We start from the raw sequence: 20642 nt of genomic DNA, 5'->3' as shown, positions 1-20642 counted from the left end.
TGAGGGGCATGGATAGGGTAAATAGGCAAAGTCTTTTCCCTGGGGTGGGGGGGGGGGGCAGGGCTAGAGGGCATAGGTTTAGGGCAAGGGGGAAAGATATAAAAGAGACCTAAGGGGCAACCTTTTCACACAGAGGATGTTACGGGTATGGAATGAGCTGCCAGAGGAAGTGGTGGAGGCTGGTACAATTGCAACATTTAAGAGGCATTTGGATGGGTATATGAATAGGAAGGGCTTCGAGGGATATGGGCTGGGTGCTGGCAGGTGGGACTAGATTGGGTTGGGATATCTGGTCGGCATGGACGGGTTGGATCGCAGGGTCTGTTTCCACGCTGTACATCTCTATGACTCTATGACTCTAGTCAATCTCTCCTCATATGTTGGTCCTGCTATCCCTCGAATCAGCTTCATAAACCTTCGCTGCACTCTTTTGAGGACAAGAGCATCCTGCCTCAGAAAAGGAGACCAAAACTGCACACAGTATTCTAGGTGTGGCCCTGTATAACAGCAACAACACATCTTTGCTCCTGTACTTGAAACCTCTCGCAATGAAGGCCAACATGCTGTTTGCCTTCTTTACTGCCTGCTGCACCTGAATGCTTACCTTCAGCAACTGGTGCACAAGGATATCCAGGTCTTGCTGCATACTCACCTCTCCCAATTTACAGCTACTGAGATAGTAATCTGCCTTCTTGTTTTTGCTTCCAAAGTGAATAATCTGACATTTCTCCAAATTATACAGCAGCTGCCATTGATATGCTCACTCACCCGACTTGCCCAGATCATACAGAAGGATCTCTGCATCCTTGTCATATTGGCCTTCATTGAAAGAAGATTTGAGTTTAGGAGTAGGGATGCTTTACTGCAGTTATACAGGACCTTGGTGAGACCATATTGGAGTATTACATGCAGTGTGGTCTCTCTACCTAACAAAGGATATACTTGCCATAGAGAAAGTGTAGAAGATGTTCATTGGACTGACACAGGGGATGACTCGACTGTCCTATGAGAATAGATTGGTTCAACCTGCCCTGTGTTCATTACAATTTGGAAGGATGAGAGTGGATTTGATTGAAACATATAAAATTCCTAAAACAGCTCGACAGACTAGATGCAGAAAGGCTGTTTCCATGGTTATGGAATCTAGTAGTGGATACCATGTCAGAATATTTAGCACTTTAAGATTGAGATGAGGAAAATCTTCTTCACTATCTGTGTCATTCTCTACAATGGAAGTCTGTGGAGGCTAAGTCACTGAATTATATTAAAGAAAGACATTGATTTCAAAAGAATCAAGGGGCACGAGGAAAAGTGGGCATATGTCTTTGAGATAGCGCATCAGTGATGATCACATTGAATAGTGGAGCAGGCTGAAAGGGACAAATGGCCTAGTTTCTGTGTTTCTATGAGACTTTACACCTGATCACAGTGGCATCTCACTATAGGTAGTTTTCCTGCAACACCATAGTTATGTTCTTGTGAAACCTTGCTTAATAGAAAATTGCTTAATATAAATACCAGGGCCACAATATTACTCACGTTCGCTCAATAGTCACCCAAAAGTCAAACACAAAGTATAGCCCAGCCTGAATGAAGGTTGAAATCATACTTAGTAACCAAACAAAAGTAAATTTAACACAGTACATTTAAAAATGTAAGAAAGCTGCCTTCAGTACAGTACATCTCACAGAAGGCTGCTCTGTTGGCACGTGACATTGGTGCATGCACAGTATGACACGAAGGCTAACATTGACACTGCATATGCACAGAACGGCACGGAGACTTCGGTGTGGATATCGGCGCATGCACAGAATGGCACGGAAACTTCGGCGTGGATATCGGCACATGCACGGAAACTTTGGCATGGATATCGGCGCATGCACAGATTGGCACGGAGACTTTGGCGCATGCACAGAACAAAGCGTGTGAACCTATCCCCACTGGAATCACACTATTGTGAACAGAGGTTAAGTGTTCTCAAAAATACCGTTCCCTAATTCTTCAGCGATGCAATAGCCAAATCGCGCTGCCAAAACGGGTGTTATTCCAGAACTATCTATAGTTGGCTTTTCAACTTAAAATGACCATTCATACAGACTGCTTTTTGTTTGATTTAACAATTCTTTACCTGTGCTTACATGTTATGTCCAAACCTTTGAGCTTTTGTCTTATGTAATAACCTTTTATGCAGCATCTAATCAAATGCCTTTTGAAATCCAAATACTAGTTTGCCTTTATCCCCCCAGCTTATTCCATCCTAAAGAAGCTTAATGAATTTGTCAAACAAGATTTCTCTGTTTTGAAACCATTGTGACTCTGTTTGATTATATTACGATTTTCGATATTTTCAACTAGAATTTCCTTAATGGCTTCTAGCATTTTCCTAAAGAAAGCTGTGAGTTTAACTGTTCTATACCTCCTGCTTTCTGTATCTCTCTTTAATAGAAGTGTAATTCTTGTAGTTTCTAATCTATTAATCCAGGGAATTTTGGAATATTATAAACAATGTACCTATTTTCTCTGCAGACAAAGACCCATTTAAGACCCTAAATTATAGGGCCTTGGGCACTTTTCAGCCTTTCGTCATGTTAGTTTTCCTTATATTTTAAAAGTGATAGTAATTGTCTTTAAATCCCTCCCTTCTTATTGACCCTTGATGTTTTGCTATACTTGAAGTAATTTTTGCATTTTCTTCAGTAAAGACAAATACAAAGTACTTGTCAAGGTCTCTCCCTTGGTTCCCAATGTTTATCCTCCAGTCTCAACTTCCAAGGGACCAAATTTATTTTAGTTACTCTTCTTCCGTTTGACATATTTGCAAGAGGCTATTGCTGTCTGCTTGTATATTTCTTGAGAGCTTCCTCTCATTCTACTTTTTCTCTCTTCATTGTTTTTTTTTGTCAACCTTCGCTGGTTTTGAAAATGTTCCCAAATATTTGGCTTTGTAGCATGTTTGTCTTTCTTTTGATACCGCTTCAAATTAGAAAGAAGTACTCACAGTTGTGAAGAAAGTATGCTGTCTTCACTGCAGCAATCGGGATCTTCATTGAAGTTCTCATCATAAATTTCATCAGGATATGCTTCCTCTCGCTGAATAATTGGCAAACTGCTATCTTCAGAGTCTGAACTAAAAATACAAGCGTGTAACAGGGTCATTATACCTGATGTAAAGCAGAGAAACAAAACCATCATATGTACATCCTTGGTAAGTGACTGAATATCATGCAATGGTTGACTATTATATTGATCCCTAATGATACAAAATTGTTACCCATAAAAAGACAAACCAGGGCAGGACTTACACACTTATTGGTAAGGTCCTGGGGAATGTCGCTGAATAAAAAGACCTTGGAATGCAGATTCATAGTTCCTTGGAAGTGGAGCCACAGGTAGATAGGGTATTGAAGAAGGTGTTTAGTATGCTTTTCTTTATTGGCCAGAGCAGTGAGTATAGGAGTTGAAGGTTGTATTGCAGCTTTACAGGACATTGGTTAGGCCACTTTTGCAATATTGTGTGCAATTCTGGTCTCTCTCCTATCGGAAGGATGTTGTGAAACTTGAAAGCATTCAGAAAAGATTTATAAGGATGTTGCCAGTGTTGGAGGGTTTGAGCCAAAGGGAGAAGCTGAATAGGCTGGGACTGTTTTCCCTGAAGTATCAGAGGCTGAAGGATAACCTTATAGAGGTTTATAAAATCATGAGGGGCGTGGATAGGGTAAACAGACAAGGTATTTTCCCTGGAGTGGGAGAGTCCGGAACTAGAGGGCATAGGTTTAAGGTGAGAGGGAAAAGATTTAAAAGAGACTTAAAGGGCAACTTTTTCAGAGGGTGGTGCATGTATGGAATGAGCTGCCAGAGGACGTGGTGGAGGCTGGTACAATTACAACATTTAAAAGGCATCTGGATGGGTATATGAATAGAGGGTTTAGAGGGATATGGGCCAAGTGCTGGCAAGTGGGACTAGATTAATTTAGGATGTGTGGTTGGCATGGACGAATTGGACCAAGGGGTCTGTCTCCATGCTGTACATCTCTAGGACTCTTTTTGTAAAGATAAAAACAGATAATGTTGGAAATATAGAAGTGAGAAAAGTCAGGTTGATTAGACTCCATCTTAAGAACACGTTTTAAGTACTTAACAGCATTTTCTGCTTTTGATTCAGATTTCCAAGTTTTTAAAATTAGTGCTGATAGTTCGCGAAGTATTCAAAGGAAGAAACTAGTACTGTACTAGATTAATCTGAACAACATTTAACTAAAGGGCGGCACGGTGGCACAGTGGTTAGTACTGCTGCCTCACAGCGCCAGAGACCCGGGTTCAATTCCCGCCTCAGGCGACTGACTGTGTGGAGTTTGCACGTTCTCCCCGTGTCTGCGTGGGTTTCCTCCAGGTGCTCCGGTTTCCTCCCACAGTCCAAAGCTGTGCAGGTCAGGTGAATTGGCATGCGAAATTACCCGTAGTATTAGGTAAGGGGTAAACGTAGGGTTATGGGTGGGTTGCGCTTCGGCGGGGCGGTGTGGACTTGTTGGGCCGAAGGGCCTGTTTCCACACTGTAAGTAATCTAATCTAATAAAAAAAAAATCCTGATTATAAAGGAATTATTCTAAAATTATGACTTCAGGGCAATATAAACAAATTGTTGAACAATAAAATTACAAAAAACTTTCTTCACAGTTAAATTTTGAAATAATGAAGTCAGATAGTTAGTATTCAGCATTATATAATGTTACTAATATGTTCTAACTTCTGCACTGATGACCTAAATGGCCTTTCTGTTCTCATTCATGTTGTACCAAATGAGAAGAATCTGAAGAAATTCTAAAATAAATTGAGTCTACATAATAAGTGCATTTATTATTTAATTGGAATAAAAAGAACATTATAAAGGTTAAAGCTGCTATTGTTAAAGTAAAAGAATACTCAGAAGGGTACATACCGTACCAGTGTTTCGTAATACCGAGTCCTGTTTCACAAGAAAGCATGAAAACAGAGAGAAAAAAAAATCAATTTGATATCTTCTTAAATACATTTAACAGCTCTTGGAAAATTATGAATAAGTAAAGGAGGAGGCAAGAGCAGGATCTGTTTCCTGGTCAGCCAGAACCATGTGGTAGCTGTGGTGCAAAAAACATTTCCATGTTAGAAGACTCCATTTGCTGGTTCTTAACCTGAGTAAGTGTTTTGAGGGAGACACTCTCACACACACCTTAAAAATTTAGCAACGCTATTGATCTATAGTGCTATTTATCGAAACTCTTAAATTTTGACTCAGCATAATTATCTAGTGCATTTAGTGTCTTTTATTTTGAGGTTATGCAATACTCATACTGCTTGTATTTGTAGAAATCATGTCATAAGCAAATGCATACACTGCACACTTTGTATATTCTAGTCCGGCAGTCACTATACACACACACATTGCTTATTTAAATGGGCTAAAGATAGACTAAGAAAGCCTTTTTTCCATCATATGTAAGATGTTTACATAATAACACACTTTAAATTGAAATGGCAATGAATGGTAGAGAAATATCTTGCAATATTACAACATTACCTTTTGGGATTGATCCTCCATGTTGTGCCTTGCAATATAAGTGCTGAAGTCAGTGAATTGCTATGACCATCCACTGTGCTGACGGTGCTTTGGTAGTTGACTGGAATTGGGAATCTGGATATTGCAGTATTATTGGCATTGTTGATATTGGCATTTGACCCAGATGATGAATAGCTGCTTGGAGTGAAGGTTGAATCAACCAGTTTCTCATGTGATGGTGATTCTACTTCAACTTGAGAGGTTCCTGATTTATTGAGGTGCAAAGGACGCTGTGTAGTGAACGTTTGTGGAAAGGAACCTCTACAATCACTTGGATAATAGCCAACATGGTTCCCAAATAAACCACCAGCCCTCTGTTGGAAGAAATCATTCTCAGTCATATTCAAACTTACAATATTATATTGAACACATGCATCCTCTAACAATTAATCCATATCTTTCACCATAAAACTGTTAAATGAGCTGTCCAAGTTGGAGGGAAGACATGTGCCATTGAGTGGAAAGATTTTAATTTGCATTTCTGACTCCCTGTAATATAAAGTCTCAACATTTGCTACAGTATAAAGTAGATCCATAGCACAGTTTAGTCAAGTCCATCGAGTACAGAGGATGAATAAACTGAGTAATCCTACACATCCCCAAGCAGCCAATTATAAGGCAATTCTCAAATTGGTCTGAAAGCAGATACCAACATACCAACAACCATGGAACAGGGCAAATAATAGCAAGATGCTCAATAAGAAGAAATGCAAAAAAAATTTAGAACAGCTCATTCATTCCACAAAGTCTGTTCCTTCCACAAAAGTGCTTCAATCCAGACATACAATAGTAGTTAAGTGTTGCAAAATTCTAGGTTATTTAGAACTATACATCCTAGTTTGGACAGTTATTTTAATTAGTTACAGGCATTTTTTTTTATCAGTATTACTTATTTCTGCAAGTAAGGTTCATTTCCTGTAAGTTTTAAATAGCTACGTAAGAATATGCACAGAAGGACATTTCAGTCTGATCCAGTGCTTCATCTTGAACTATATGGGAAACCGAGGACTTTTCTTATGTCCTGAAAAAACACACACAGGGCATCTTGTCAGCTGGAGGAGCTCAGGGTCTCAGGGTCAGGTTAAAAGCTATGTAGATAGTGCATTTCATCCTTCAACTTAGCAGTTTATTGGTAACTGCAGAGAGACAAGGAGGACCAACCAGATGGTGAATAGAATTGTCACTGCATTCCACTCTCTAACCAGTATTCAGTTCTACCAATTAAGCTGATGGTTCTTCTGGGAGTTTGTCCAGAGCTGAGTCTACAACTTTGTGGAATAATCAGCTATTTGCGGGGATGGGCTGAAGGAGGACTATCAAGAGAACCAATAGTGATTGAGGTTTCATTAATTAGACATTAATAAGACAGTAATTTCTGCAGCCACAATGTGGTTCCAGGTTGTTATTCTGTTTGCCTGTTATTTGGGTCAAGGCTATAGAAAAACCAGGACTCGATATAAAACTTTGTTGGGTATAAAATGTTTAGCAAGAATAGAGAGGAAAACAGGGAGAGGGTACATTTGTACTTAGTTGAAGTAACATAATGGGGACTGCACTTTCCACTTACTATTTTTATTGTGGGGTGCTATGCTTCCTCTTACTGAAAAACATACTCAATGTTATGAAAACAATTTTATAATTCAAATATTAGTGTAAGAAAAACATGAAAAATAGAAATTAGAGTGAAAAAGGAATTATGGACCAGTTAGCCTGATATTGATAGTAGACAAAATGCTAGATTTCATTATAAAAGATTTAATGGCAGAACACTTGGAATACAGTGACAGGATCAGATAGAATCACTATGCATTTACAAAATAGAAATTGCATTTGAGAAATCTACTGGAATTTTTCAAGGATGTACTTAGTACAGTTGATTTGAGGGAGCCAGTGGATGTAGTTTACTTGGGACTTCCAGAAAGCTTTCCATAACATCCCACATAAAAGATTAGCATGTAAAATTACAACCCATGGGACTGGGATTAGTGTACTGACGTGGACAGTGAAATGGTTGGCAGATGGGAAACAAAGAATAGGAATAAATGGGTCTTTTTCTGTGTGGCAGAGTAACTATCGAGATCCCACAAAGATCAGTAATGGACACCAGCTATTCATAACTTTTTTTAATGATTTAGATGAGGAAAGTAAATGTAATATCTCCAAGTTTGCAGACTTTACAAAGTTGTGTGGGATGGGTGAACTGTAAGTAGGATGCAAATATTTCAGTGTAATTTGGCCAAATTGAATGAGTAGGCAAATGAGCGACAGATGCAATATAATGTGGATAAATGTGAGATTATCTACTTTGGTAGCAAAAGCAGGAAGGCAGATTATTATCTGAATGGTAATAGATTGGGAAAGAGGGAGGTGAAACAAACCTGGTTGTCCTTGTATGCCTGTCACTAAAAGAAAGCATGCAAGCGCAGCAAATGGTAAAGGAGGCAAATAGTACTTTGGGATTCCTAGGAAGAGGATTTGTGTATAGAAACAGGGGTGTCTTGCTGCAATTGTTCAGTGCCTTGGGCAAGACCACACATGAAGTATTATATGTAGCTTTGGTCTCTTTATCTGAGGAAGGATTTTCTGGCTATGGAGGGAGTTCAGCAAAGTTTACCAGATTGATTCCTGGGTGGCAATATTGATGTAAAAAGAGAGACTGGAAACTGGATTGGTAGGGACTATATTCACTGGAGTTTAGCAGAATAAGGTGGGATCTTACTGAAACCTATAAAAATCTAAGAAGACTAGATAGGGTAAACACAGGAAGTATGTTTCTGATGACAGGGGAGTTCACAACTATACCTTACAGTTTAAGGATATCGGGTAGGCCTAATAAAATTAAGATGACGAAAGATTCCTTCACCCAGAGAGTGGTGAGCCTACGGAATTCTCTGTCACAGAAAATGATTGAGGCCTAAATACTGAATGCTATATAGGAGTTAAATATAGATCTTAGGGCTAAAGGGATCAAAGGGTATGGGGAGAAAGTGGAAACAGTGTATTGAGTTGGATGATTAGCCACAATGATATTGAATGGTGCAGCAGGCTGAAAGGGCCAATTGGTCATTTTTTTCACTATTTTTTCTGACTCTCTGTAAAAAATATTGAACATAATGGTATTTACCAGAACAGGATTTGAGGGAAAAAATTAAATCACTCTACAGTCTTTAATAATTATCTTATGTAAAACCTACCCTGAAAATGTCATCTTCTGAGGCAGCTGAAGCAGCCTCTTTCATCGCTTTTTCCAGTTCTTCTTCTGCTGTCAGGTCCCCAGATATTGCACGACGAATCTCAGGGCCAATGTCATGTAAGGTACGCAGACCTGCCTATAAAAACAAAAAAAGGAAGATTTTTTAAAGGTATGAAAATTTGTACTGACAGATTGTCCTACAGAGACTGAGGGTAATTTGAATTCTCACCTCTTGCCAAATCAGGTCAGGAGGGAATTACAAGAGCATTAAAAAATAACTCCAGATCACAATCTGGTCTGGAAATTATGGGAGGCCAGACATTCAATGAAACTTGTACAGACTTTCTCTAAGTACACAAATCAAACTCTGATGACATTAATTGGTGCCTGAGTGCAAAACTGAATTAGGCCTGAGTGGGAAGCAGTAGTGGCTTTTCCTTCAGGTCATAGCTGTCAGAAAGTGGACCTGGGATGAGAAAAGGCCCTTGCACATCATTAATGGAGTTATGGTTTAGGAACAAATGGTGCAACCCATCAGGTATATCATTCTGGACCTTTAGATTTCCAAGTTGGAAGTGCCCTGCATAGTCCAGTATTTTCTTATGCTCTTCATCTCAAACACTCATAGTACTGCCAACTCCCTGCCTCCTTTCATCATATCTTGGTGAGCAGAAGCTGCCCTTCAGCTTATATTATCCTTCTCCAAACCTTGTTGGATCTAATTATAAGAAAACCCAGAGATAAGGCATCAATGTCACTATGTTTGGAGGTTGACCGTACAGAGGAAACCACACCTTCGTGTGGTTCTCATCCAGTTAATACTTGTACAATACAAATGCCAAGCAATGACCATCTCCAACAAGAGAATCTAACAATTGCCTTTGATATTTAATGGCATTTTCCATCACTGAATCCCCCACATGCTGGGAGTTACTATTGACCAGAAACTGACTTGACCAGCGACCATAAATCCCGTAGCTACAAGAGCAGGTCAGAGGATAAGACTTCAGCAACCATTAACTCACCTCCTGACCTGTCCAGCAACTATAAGGTACAATTTGGGATTGTCATGCAATACTCTCCATTTGCCAGAAAGAGTGTAGCTGTACCAACATTCAAAACTCTTTGAATTAGCCAGTAAAGGGCAACCCAGATTGGCACTATGCACAAACATTCATTACCACTGATGCAAAGTAATAGCAGTGTATACCATCTGCAAGGTGAACTGTGGAAATTTACCAAGATAACACTTTTGAAACTCAAGACAACCACCATTTAGAAGGTCAAGGGCAGCAGATATGTGGGAATGTCACTATCTGGAAGTTCCTCTCTAAGCCAAACACCATCCTGTCTTGGAGTGAAGAACTGTTTGTGAAAAGTAAGGTATGTCCCATTTCATAGCAATTGCTTGCCATATTCTGGAAATTAAAAGTCCAGAATCACAAACAGCCACTTTGACAGCTACCGTCAAATGATAGTTACATAAGGTATGTCTGAGCTTAGGGTGTCAAGAGCTAGGGAGATAGAGTGTTGAGTAAGTAGGATGCCAGCTGGAACAGTGGCAAGGTACCTGATAAGTAGAATAATAGATGGGAAGGATGCCAGGTAGGTAATTTTCCAAGTTGTCAGGTGAAAAGGGGGGCCAGGTAGGTAAGGCAATGTTTAGGTTGGAGTGTGAGGAAGAAATCAGGTCTGGTGGGGGAATGGTGGGTGTCAGGTGGCAGGTAGTTGGGTTTTCTTGGCGGTGGATGTTGGATAGGTGGTTTTGGGTCCTGGGGATGAAAGGGAGTGGAGACAGATTAGGTCCCAAATGGGGGAAGAGGTGGGGCAGGTCCCGGGGGAAGCAGAGGCAGATCTCTGAAAGAGAGGCCTAGTTGCTGTGGGGTGAAGGGGTCACATCTGGAGCAGGTGAAGGGGGTGTCATGTCTCAGGGAGTAAAGGGGTGTCAACTCCTGGGGGATGAAGGGGATCATATCCACAGCAGACAAAGGATAGAGGTTTGTAGCCTGGTGGTGAATGCGACTCGGATATGGAGCATGAAAGGGAGGTTGGATCCTGGCTGGTGAAAGTGGGAGGGGGTCTGTCCAGAGTAGATAAATCTTAAATTTCCCTGGCAATTCCTTCAGAGACAGCTACAATGGGAATTCTATACGATCCCCAGGCACAACTCCCATCTATACTGGAAATAAGAACTGTCTAGTCTCTGGAAAATCCATAATTCAGGACAGAATTAACAGTCACATGAAGAAGTGGGAATTAATTAAGGAAATCCGGTGTTGATTTTGTAAGGAAAACCATGTTCAAATAATTTGGAGTTTTTTTCAAAGTACTCAACCAAATTGCTGTTGATGTAATGGTCATTTACTTCCAAAAAGCATTTGATACAGTGTCACTCAGCAAATTTGTGAGAAAAGTTGGATTTCATGGAATATAAGGGAAAATAACAACCTTGGCACAAAATAGGCTGATGATTGGAATCAATGAGGTAAAAACAATGTCTGCAGATGCTGGAAACCAGATTCTGGATTAGTGGTGCTGGAAGAGCACAGCAGTTCAGGCAGCATCCAAGGAGCTTCGAAATCGATGTTTCGGGCAAAAGCCCTTGCCTGAAACGTCGATTTCGAAGTTCCTTGGATGCTGTCTGAACTGCTGTGCTCTTCCAGCACCACTAATCCAGAATGATGATTGGAATCAGAGAATAATGGTCAAAGTGGATGTTTTTCACACTGGATAAATTTTTGAAGTGGAGATCTCCAGCCATTGAATTAGGAGCTGTGCTTTTCCTAGTATATATATGAAAATAATCCAGATTTTGCAGTGCAGGGGACAATTTCAAAAATTGCGTACAATACAAAACTTGAAAGTATTGTAAACTTTGGGAATGTCCATATAGAACTTGAAAAGGACATTGACAAATCGTGAAGTGATCAGAAGTTGACGTTTAATGCAAAGAAGTGTCAGGTGGTACAGTTTGGTCAACAGAACATGAAGGAACAGTACAAAATAAAGAACACTACACTAAGGTTGCAAGTATATGTGCATAAGTAATTAAAGGTGGCAAGACAGATGGAGAGAGCAGTTAATAAAGCAAACAGTACTCTAGGCTTTATTAGTTTATTTGTAGGGACATTAATAGAGTACAAGGGCAGGGAGGTTCTGCAAGTTAGACCTCAGCCGGAGTTTTGTGTACAATTCTGGTACCACAGTTCAGGAATGATGTGAATCCACTGGAGAGAGTTCCAGGGATGAGAAATTTAGGTTATGAAGATTGATTGGAGGAGAGAACGCTAAGAGGAGATTTGATAGAAGATTTTGAAATCGTGAGGGGTGTCGACAGAGTAGATAGAGAGAAACATCTGGCTTGTAAAAGAGTAGACCATAAGACATAGGAACAAAACTTAGGCCACTCAGCCCATCGAGTCTGCTCCCCCATTAAATCATGGCTGATAAGTTTCTCATTCTCAATCAAGAACTTACCTGTCTCAGTCTTAAATACATTCCTGAAGAAGGGCTAATGCCCGAAACGTCGATTCTCCTGTTCCCTAGATGCTGCCTGACCTGCTGCGCTTTTCCAGCAACACATTTCCATCTCAGTCTTAAATACAGTCAATGACCTGGCCTTCACAGCCTTCTGTGGCAGTGAATTCTATAGATTCACCACTATCTGGCTAGTGGTTTTTCCTTATCTCCGTTCTAAAAGGTCTTACCTTTACTCTTAGGCTCTGCCCTCTGGTCCTAGTCTTTTCTACGAATGGAAACATCTTCCCAACATTCACTCTGTTCAGGCATTTCACTACTCTGTAAGTTTCAATTAGATTTCTACCCCCCCTCCCTCCATCCTTCGAAACTCCATCGAGTACAGACCCAGAGTCCTCAAAAGTTCCTCCTATGTTAAGGTTTTCATTCCTGGGATCATTCCATGAACCTCTGAACATGCTCCAAGGCCAGTACATCATTCCTGAGATATGGGGTCCAAAACTGTGCACAATACTCCAAGCGTGATGTGACCAGAGCCCTATACAACCTCAGGAATACAACCCTGCTTCTGTATTTATGTCCACTCAAAATAAATGCCATCATTTCATTTGCCTTCCTAACTACTGACTCAATGTGCAAGTTTACCTTAAGAGAATCCTGGACTAGAACTCCCAAGTCTCTTTCCACTTCAGACTTCTGAATTTTCTCCCCATTTAGAAAATAGTCCATGCCTCTATTCTTCTTACAAAAGTGCATGACCTCACACTTTCTCACGTTGTACTCCATCTGCCACTTCTTTGCCCACTCTCCTAGCCTGTCTGAATTCTTCTGCAGCCTCCTCAATGCTACCTATCCCTCTACCTATCTTTGTATCATCTGCAAACTTAGCCAGAATGTCCTTAGTTCCTTCATCTAGATTGTTAACGTATAAATTAAAAGGTTGTGGTCCCAACACTGAGCCTTGTGGAACACCACTTGTCATCGGCTGCCATCCTGAGAAGGACCCTTTCATCCCATCTCTCTCTTCCTGCCAGACAGCCAATGTTCTATCCATGATAGCATCTTGCCACTGACACCATGGGGCCTTAGCTTACTCAGTAACCTCCTGTGCGGCACTTTGTCAAAGGTCTTCTTGAAGTTCAGGCAGATAACATGGACAGAATGAAAGAGCATAGATTTTAAGGAATGAGCAAAAGAGACAGATGAACTGTGAGAAAAAAAGTCTTTTCATATAGCGATCAGTTAAGGTCTGAAAAGTACTACATCCTAGTGCTGTGGAAATAAGTTCAACTGAGGCAAAGGGCAGATTTTCATCAAATGATTTAAGGCATTAGAAGATTATTTGAAGATAAACAATATGCATGGTTACAGGGCGAAGGCAGGAAAATGGTCATAATGCTCATTAGGATAGTTGATGCAAACATATTGGGTTGAAGGTTTCTGTTGCACTAAAACAACTCTCTTATTCTGTGGAATGCATGCCACAAAGTGGTGAGATCTTAAACAACCTTCTATTGTGCCTTGGACGTCATTGTTATTGTGCTGTTGTGGCTTTACAGCTGAGGAGTGCAGTGCACTTCTAAGACTTCAGATGGTATAATGACTCTCAATTAAATGGTAGATTATGCAAAGGAACAGGATCTGATGAAGAGATTTGGATAAGATGTTTCAGGCATGAAATGCAAGGGAGCTCAGGACTCTTGGAGGCTAGGATGGGAGTAGAAGATTGGAACTTGGGGCCGGTGGGAATCGCAGATTGAGATCTGGCCTCTTGAGTCTAGTCTGTGGCATGGGAAATTGAGAGTTGAGCATTTAAAGACTGGGAGTTGTCATGTTGAAGTGATTCTTTAAAGTTGGGCCAGAAAGAGCACTCTTGTTCCTCCAGAAAGTTACTTTTAGTATATGTATTTGGCTGGGAGCCAGTTTCCTGAAAGAAATTGATTCACATATTCAAGCATGTGTGTATTTCCTTTACATGTCTATGTAAGGTTTGTAAGGATAGGGTGATCAAGGGTATGATTTTCTTATATCAAGGGAGCAAAAAGTAAATATCATAGACCAGTGAGTTCATGGAAGACATGAAGAGAGATCAGAGTGAAACTAAAGAAGGGTGCACATTCAAAGCCAGTGAGGGGAGATACAATAGAAGAGATTTTTCTTGGTGAGTGAGGGGAAGGGACAGGAACAGCAAAGGCAGCTAAAAGAATGGTCTTAATCTTACTAACATAGATGTCAATGAACTATTCCCATTTGCCATTATTTAATTATGTTTATGGGATCAACTCTAATTAGTGTCTGATGAATGGCTTCTTCAGTTGAAGGTACTTTCTTAATAGATGCACATGCTCTGTCAAAAATCTGGTGAACTTTCAGCTCCATTCCAGTTCTCCCTACATAATCTGTGACATGACATAATGATTGTATCAATGTATATCATTATCATTGTACCCTCTATTGATAACTCTTTGCTTTATGGTCATTGAGGTGAGGGTGGAGAAGATGGGGAAAAGGATTTATGAAGGTGGTTCATAGTAGAAAGAAAAGCAAGAGATTTTTTTTTTACACTAAACTAAAATAATGTCCATTTCTCTTAATAAAGCTGAATACATACTGCAAACATTTCTCCACCTATATTTCTTAATCAAATAGTTGAAAGGCATGAAATATTAATGATAGTAAACCAATGAGAGTGACTGGCACAATCATTTTTTCAAGAAATGTTAAGGTGATAATTTCAAGCAATGTGTTTTAAATAAGAAATATCATCATGTATTATAATTTTAAAATGCAATATTGATATACACTGGTTTAGAACAGTATTGTTTTGTCAACTACGAGCATTTGAAATTAGCTTGACTAATCAGGTGCAAGTCTTTTCTGTTTGCCAACTGTAAGATATTAATTTGAATAAGTCAAAAATCAGCTTCCAGATAGCACTTCCCAGACAACAAAATTGCCCAAGATTTATTTTGTTTGTTGGCAGAATCCCCCTCTGAGTCTTTGATGACCATGGGAGCAAAGTATAGTATTGAACCAGAAAAAGCAAACTTGGCATTCTACATGGAAACTGGCACAAAGCCAAAGAACTTCCATTCCTCAACATTGATAATTTTTCTCCATGCTTTTTCACAAGTAACTGAAGAAAATGAACATTAAAAAGTATGTACTACATCAGTGATTTACTTTAATTTAAATTAGCACACAAATGGAAAATTACAACACACATAGGACTTTCAAAAAAGATTTCCCAAACATACCTGTAGAGACAATGCATTTTTCTGCACTGCCTTCCCAACAATGCCTTGTTCTTTGCGCTTTTTGAATTTTCTGAAGTAATCCTGGATTAAGAATGTAGCATAGAATTTTCCAACAGTAACTTCATCATCTGCAATATAAAGTTGTTACACACTATAATGTAGTTACATTAAATTCAACAATCATATGCAGCACTTTGTATGTTCATGCACCTTTACTATCAGAATGCAGCAAATCTGGAACATTATCAGCAGTTCAAATGAAATTTCTGTCAGAAGATAGAAATTTTTGAAGTTCATAAGACAAGATCTCAACACTCAAACAATCATTTAATCGACTAATATCACCTCCAGTGCATATTTTGGAAGAGTGTGAAAGGTCTGGTAAGGGTACTAAAGTGACATATATCTGATAGATTCTTGAATCCACATCCCGGTGGAACCTCTCGAGTTTTTCAAATGAAGATAATTTTACGAAGAAAAATAACTGCTGGGTAGAAACTTTATTCGCCGGTCCTATGGATGACCCACTTCCATCTTTCAATTAGTAAGGATCTCTTTTTTTTATTTAATTCATTGGCCTCTTACATTATGCTCGGTTCCTGAATGGCTGAGGTAAGGGAACTCCCTTCATTAGTGACATTGTAGGGATTGGTGAAGATTCAAAGTGACCTCGGAAATTGATGCATTCGGGACTTGATGCATTCAAGTCCTGGTGGAGTTTGTGTCATTTACTGTAGATTGCTGACAATTGTGAGAGCTTATTGGAACAACAGAGGAATTTCATCCACAACAGATTGTAACAAATAGACCAATTTAATGTAAACATTGCTTATGGTTTGTGAAAGCTCGACAAAACTAATATAAGTTTAAAATGTTGCAATAAAATTCTTGATTTCAAATGCCCACTGTTCAGTCAAGCGATCTTTGGTTAATCTGATTCGCCACAGGCATTTCTCCTGGGCGAGGGACAGTAGAAGAATTGATCCCATTTTGCTCTTTTAAGGTATAGCCCCTTATGGCAAATTATCTTCCTCTAGCATCCTTGTAAGGTTTTCATTTCTGTATTCTTTGTTCCATTTCATAGTCATGTAGTGGACAAAAGACACAATCAGTTTTAAGTGCATATTAGCTAGCACCTAAAGCCGACAGACAATGTTTTAGCAATCGAAGGAGGGAACCTGGAAGGAACAAACAAAGTGATTTTGAAGGTGATAAGGGAATTGAAAATAGATCAAACATATGACACTCTTAAAGAATCAGTTATTTTCAAGGAGTTCAAAAATTCACTTCTTGAAATAGAACTCGTTGAAGAGCAGGAAATTAAGACTGCGAGATTAACAGGGGTTGCATGAAATTCTTAAAGGGGAGGGTGAGCAGCCAGAATTCCTGAAGAAGGGCTTATGCCCGAAACATCGATTCTCCTGTTCCCTCGATGCTGCCTGACCTGTTCCAGCAACACATTTTCAGCTCTGATCTCCAGCATCTGCAGACCTCACTTTCTCCCCATTGTGATGTTGTGACCTTACAGAGACTTGGTTGAGAGAGGGACAGGACTGGCTGCTTAACATTCCAGTGTTTTGTTCTTTTAGATGAGACAGAGAGAAGGGTAAAAGAGGTGGAGGAGTTGCATTATTAATCAGGGAGAATGCCACATCTGCACTCAGAGAGGACATACTGGAAGGCTCATCCACTGAGGCTATATGTGTAGAGCTCAAAACTAAATTAGGTATAATGACTCGGATAGGGTTATACTATAGAACCAACAATCATCAAGACATTGATGACCAAATATGTAGGCAAAGTATGGAAAAATGTAATAACAACAGAGTTGTCATAATGAGTGACTTTAACTTCCCCAATACTGACTGGGACTCCCTGAGAGCAAGGGATTATACTACAGCCTCTGAACAGTCACCAAGACTTTGAGGACCAAAATGTAGGCAGATTATGGAAAGATGCAGTAACAACAGGATTAACATCCTGACTTTAACATCCCCCTATATTGACTGGGACTCCCTTAGAGTGAGTGGCTTAGACGGGACAGCATTTGTTAAGTGCATCCGCAATGGTTTTTTGAAACAGTATGCTGACAGTCCAATTAGAGGAGGGGCCATATTGGTCCTTATATTGGCTAATGATCCTGACCAGGTGACTGACCTTTCAGCAGGAGAGCACTTTGGAAACTGAGATCACAACTCCTTAAGTTTTAAGATAGCTATGAATAAGGATAAGACAGAACCTTCGCTGGAAGGTACTCAACTGGGGGATGGCAAATTATGTCATATTAGGCAGGAGCTAGGGAGTGTTAGTTGGGAGGAGCTTTTATTGGGTAAGTCCACATTTGACACGTGGGAGTTGTTCAAAGACCCGTTGATCAGAGTTCAGGACCGGCATTTTCCCGTAAGGAAGAATGACAAGGATGGAAAGGTAAAGAAAGCTTTGATAACAAAGGAGGTGGTGAATTTAGTAAAAGAAAATAAAGCATGTAAAGTTTAGGAAGCTAAAATTGGACAGGGCCCATGAGTAATATAAAGAAAGAAGGAAAGAACTCCAGCAGGGAATTAGGACAGCAAGAAGGGGCCATAGCAACAATGGTTAAAGAGAATCCCAAGACATTCCATATAAGAGAATAATTGGGGAGAAAGTAGGAACCACTCAAGGGTAAAGGAGTGAACTTGTGCTTTGAGGCAGATGATGTGGGTGAGATGCCAAATGAATACTTTGTGTCTGTATTTACGCACGAGAAGGATATAGAAACATAGAAAATAGATGCAATAGTAGGCCATTCAGCCTTTTGAGCCTGCACCACCATTCAATATGATCATGGCTGATCATGCAATCTCAGTGTCCCATTCCTGCCCTCTCCCCAAACCCCCGATCTCTTTAGCTGCAAGGGCCACGTCCAGCTCCTTTTGAATATATCTGATGAAATGGCCACAACAGCTTCTTGTGGGAGAAAAATCCTCAGGTTCACAACTCTCTGACTGAAGAAATTCTTCCTCATCTCAGTCATGAATGACTTACCCCTTATTCGTAGACTGTGACCCCTAGTTCTGGACTTTCCCAACATCAGGATCATTCTTCCCACATCTAGCCTGTCCAGTCCCATCAGGATTTTATATGTTTCTAGGCAATCCTCCTCATTCTTCTAAAATCCAGTGAATATAAGCCCAATCAATCCAGTCTTTCCTCATATGTCAGTCTTACAATCCCTGGAATCATTCTGGTGAACCTTCGCTAGTCTCCCTCAATAGCAAGAATGTTCTTCCTCAGACTAGGAGACCATAACTGCACACAATACTCAAGGTATGGCCTCACCAAGACCCTCTATAACTGCAGCAAGACATTTATACTCAAATCCTTTCACTATGAATAATCTGTCTTCCTGTTTTTTGTGACCAAAATGGATAACCTCACATTTATCCACATTATACTGCATTTCACAAATATTTGCCTCCTCAGCCTGCCTGTCCAAGTCACCTTGCAGCCTCTTAACATCCTCCTCACCGTGCACACTGCCACCCAGCTTAGTGTCATCTGCAAAATTGGAAATATTGCATTCAATTTCTTCATCCAAACTGTTAATTTATTTTGTGAACAGCTGAGGTCCCAGTACTGAACTGTGTGGTACTCCACGTCACTGCCTGCCACTCTGAAAAGGATCTGTTTATTTCAACTCTTTGCTTCCTGTCTGCCAACCAGTTCTCTATCCATGTCAATACATTACCTCCGATATCATGAGCTTTAATTTTCTATTCTAGTCTGTTGCATGGAACTTTGTCAAAAACTTTTTGCAAGTCCAGATACATAACATTTACTGATTCATTTGTGTCCACTCTACTGGTCACATCCTCAAAAGATTGCAGAAGATTTGTCAAGCATGATTTCTCTTTATTGAATCCATGCTGACTAGGACCAATTCTGTCACCGCCTTCCAAATGCTCAGTTATTTCATCCTTAATGATCGACTCCAGCATTCTTCCCACTACCGATATCAAGCTAACTGGCCTATCGTTCCCCATTTTCTCCCTCCCTCCTTTGTCGAAAAGAGTGGGGTTACATTAGCCCATTCCATTCAAATTCACTGGGTACCATCCAAAATTGCAGGAAGCATTCGAATGGTGGTATCAAAAATTAAAGACCACATAGAAGGCTTATATCTAAGACTATCCTGAGGATTGGAATAGAGGTTGCAATTAGGGTTGCACCCAATGATTCAACTAAATTCAGTACATTTGAATTAGTTTTTGTGCATGAGGTGAGAGGACCACTAAAATTAATTAAGGAGAAATTGGTCAGTTAGAGATCAGAGACCACATATTTGGACTACTTGTCAAATTTTAGGAAAGATTAAACAGAGCAAGTGAGTTGATTAGACACAGCATTTAAAAGTAGCACAGTATGTGATGAAACAGGGAGCAGACAAGAAATCAAAAATTTGTAACTTTGCTGGTGGAGATAAAGTGTTCATGTTACTCTGAGTGGTAGGTAAACCTTTAAAGGCAAGATTTAGTGTGCCTTATCATCTCGAGAGGAAATTGAGTGAGGTGAATGGTTTAATAAGAATGCCAGATAGGAAGAAATCTCACTGAGTGTGTCATGTGCATATACTCAAAAGTATTTTGATAAAGAAGGAAAGCAAAAGGAGAATGTTTCTGGTTATAACACAGGATGAAGAATCAAGTTCAAATGATTCTGAATTGGACATGCCTCAAATTAAACTGGATGATGAGGAAGTTTTCAAAAATTGGGATAAATTATTCAGTTACCTTCCAGAGGAAAATCAAAATGACCAGTAAGTGTTATTACGATTATATGGGGAGATATGTGGGAATAAGCTGGGAAGTACTAATTTGGTCATGCCTGATGAAGATATAGGACATGCTGTTCCAATTAAGCAAATCCTTTAAGACTTAACTCTCTAAAGTTGGCATAGGTTCAAAAAGAGATTGAACGCATGTTGAAAAGTTAGTTGCATAAATAGAGCTCACCCATTGTAATGCTGCCAAAACCAGATGGTACCCAACAATTATGTGTGGACTATCGAAAAAGTCAATGCAGTTACAAAATCTGATTCATATCCTATTCCACATTTGGAAGACAGTATTGAGAACTTATATTT

The 20642-nt window shown here is 39.8% G+C and overlaps 1 protein-coding gene across 1 annotated transcript in view; it reads right to left on the bottom strand.

The window, feature by feature from the left end:
* cacna1c (calcium channel, voltage-dependent, L type, alpha 1C subunit) overlaps positions 1–20642 on the bottom strand; it is an 890104-nt gene that overhangs the window by 44265 nt on the left and 825197 nt on the right. The window contains exons 40-44 of the mRNA XM_043708872.1: positions 15521–15648; positions 8788–8922; positions 5555–5907; positions 4937–4963; positions 2999–3127 (exon numbers count right to left, since the gene is read on the bottom strand). Coding sequence (XP_043564807.1) covers positions 2999–3127; positions 4937–4963; positions 5555–5907; positions 8788–8922; positions 15521–15648 — 772 coding nt within the window. The remainder of the gene's footprint in view (positions 1–2998; positions 3128–4936; positions 4964–5554; positions 5908–8787; positions 8923–15520; positions 15649–20642) is intronic.

Source organism: Chiloscyllium plagiosum, chromosome 19, assembly GCF_004010195.1.
Source record: "Chiloscyllium plagiosum isolate BGI_BamShark_2017 chromosome 19, ASM401019v2, whole genome shotgun sequence".
Lineage (NCBI taxonomy): Eukaryota > Metazoa > Chordata > Chondrichthyes > Orectolobiformes > Hemiscylliidae > Chiloscyllium > Chiloscyllium plagiosum.
Note: the sequence above shows the minus strand (reverse complement) of the source record. Positions and strands in the feature narration are given on the sequence as shown.